The 2486-nt window shown below is 26.1% G+C and overlaps 1 protein-coding gene across 1 annotated transcript in view; it reads right to left on the bottom strand.

Moving 5' to 3' along the window:
• Nucleotides 1-2486, bottom strand: part of LOC108688868 (protein tyrosine phosphatase domain-containing protein 1-like) — a 19188-nt gene that overhangs the window by 2995 nt on the left and 13707 nt on the right. Inside the window, exon 8 of the mRNA XM_018195394.1 lies at nucleotides 136-425. Coding sequence (XP_018050883.1) covers nucleotides 136-425 — 290 coding nt within the window. The remainder of the gene's footprint in view (nucleotides 1-135; nucleotides 426-2486) is intronic.

Here is a 2486-nt window from a genome sequence, read left to right as displayed (position 1 = left end):
TAATATTAATTATAAAGTTAATATCTAATTATAAAATTTTATATAACGTTTTAAAAGAATTATATGAGATTTAATAAAAGAATCTAAGAAGAATCACGTAAAAATTGTGAAAAATGACTTCAGAATGCGTCGTACTTTTGGAATATGCTTGAAGGTACGCTGCTCATATCCGTGTAACATGTTATATTGTTTTTTCAGGTACGATTGAAGGCTATAGGGTTTGCGATCCCCCGTTGTACTGTGCAAAGGGAATACTATCATTTGCGGAAGTACAAAGTGTTCAAATTCCTGAATACAAATTATTTGTCCGCGCGTTTGTATGGCGGAGGGACGCTTCATGCGAACAAATCTAATGGCATCGTTCGCCCTTACACGAAGACTGTAAATAAGGTAGCACGCTATCAGAACACCGGTTCTGCCAAGACCTGAAAATAAAATACTTTCGGTATTTCTACTACGGCTGACTTAATTGCAGATTCATTAATCAAATAAAAGCACAAGCAAGCAAATTATTTAAAATAATTCAAGCGCAAAAAAAAAGATTTGACTTTTAACTATAAGAAAAGTGATAGACATGTTATATATAATTGTTATATGTAATTGTATATAAAAATTATATAAAAAAAGAAATAACCATAAAAATATTTTATCAAAAAAGTGAGAAGAAGCGATCACAATTTTAGATTGCGTGTAATATTTGAGATATGAAATGGAAGCTCATCAACTATAAGAAAATATTCTTCGCATTTTAGATTCCAAGAATAGAAAGGATAGGTCACGTTAGGTAATCGTGCTAGCAATAAAGCATCATTTCATCGATTTAAAAAGTTTTACAGATTAATAAATATTGCAACTCTGGAAATAAAAATATCAATTGTAGTCGAATTATATTTTACAACAAGAAGTTAGAACTTGTATGTATACATATATGTACGTATACATATATGTATATTTCTTAGATGATAGACATTAACAATGTTAAAATCTCGTACATTTTCATTCTATAATTAAATCACGTAGCATGCATGCAAGACATTTCTACAGTTGCAGCACGCTGATCAATTCAACTGACCGCGATAACTGCGCCGCAGATAAATTCTACAATTTAACTTTCCTAATCGCGCTCGTTACATTGTTATCTTCTAAATCCTTCTGCTACATTTGATCAATTTTAATTTCTAAAAGTGACGATTAGCATCAAACTATGAGAATATTAGAATTAAAATCAATAACATAATAGTTTCTTTGCTTTTTTACAATCAAAAGAATTTGAGAGAACGTAATGACGAATAAACAATGTTTTGAAAATTATAATTTTGTGTTCTTTATAATTTAATTCCGTACGTGACTTTTTGCGTAAGTCAATACTAATATTTTTTAATGAAAAAGTGATTGTATATTTACGATACATTACGATTTCAAAGCAATCATTACGAAGAAATTGATCAATCGATCAGGCCTACCACGCCTATAACGCTACTTTAAATAATAATGGAGCCCTAAATAAATTCACATTTTTATTATATTATTTATCGATAAAATTTGTATCTTTCATATTTTATAATTAATTTAGTCTTATAATTAATATTTAAGTAAAAATTTCATATTGATGTTTGATAGAAAAAAAGATACAAAATATATACAATGTTGTCTCTAAAAGAAATAATAAGGTGAAAATATTCAAATATCTTTGAGATAAATTTTTAAACTTACACTTAGTTATACTGATTATACATTAATTTATATAAAATTAAATTTATAATTAATTAGTACTTTACAACTTAATAACAAAATAACATTGAGCAACAACATTGAAAATAACATCGAACTTATACTCACAAATAAAATTAAAAGTCATTAATGTATTTAGAACCAGATAATTCCATTTAGATAGCAATCTTCTTTCTGTGCATCATATGACATAAGAAGATTACATATTAATTTGTCATGACTGACCTTAGTGATTATATCTTTAACTTTCATTATACAACAATTTGACAATTAATACATTTAGACGCAGCCTTCCACAAACATATATGTATCAAAATGAATATTTTCTTTATCGTATACATTGTTTTATATACGTAAACAAATGTGATAGAATACGAATATATAAACATATTCATATTTTAAATTATTTAATTTCATTAATATTAAGTAAAATTTTTGAATTAATATTCTCAATAGAAAAAAAATACAAAATATATATAAATTACTTTTAAAAGAAATAAAATATAAGATGAAAAACAAAATATTTTCAAAGAAACTTTTAAATTTTATTATATGCCAATTTAATTTCTTAAAAATATGTTACTAAGCTCGATATCGTTTATCGTTTTATCCGCATTTTATGCTCTAATGGAATGAAACTCCCTTGCGACGCGGCAACGTCCGTGAAGCTAAATTATATTAAATGGAATGTAACAGCCTTAGTTTATTATCTTTATTATCTTTAATATATTTATCAGTAATTATATATACATATA

Source organism: Atta colombica, unplaced genomic scaffold (assembly GCF_001594045.1).
Source record: "Atta colombica isolate Treedump-2 unplaced genomic scaffold, Acol1.0 scaffold243, whole genome shotgun sequence".
Classification (NCBI taxonomy): Eukaryota; Metazoa; Arthropoda; class Insecta; order Hymenoptera; family Formicidae; genus Atta; species Atta colombica.
This window is presented reverse-complemented; position numbering and strand designations above follow the sequence as displayed.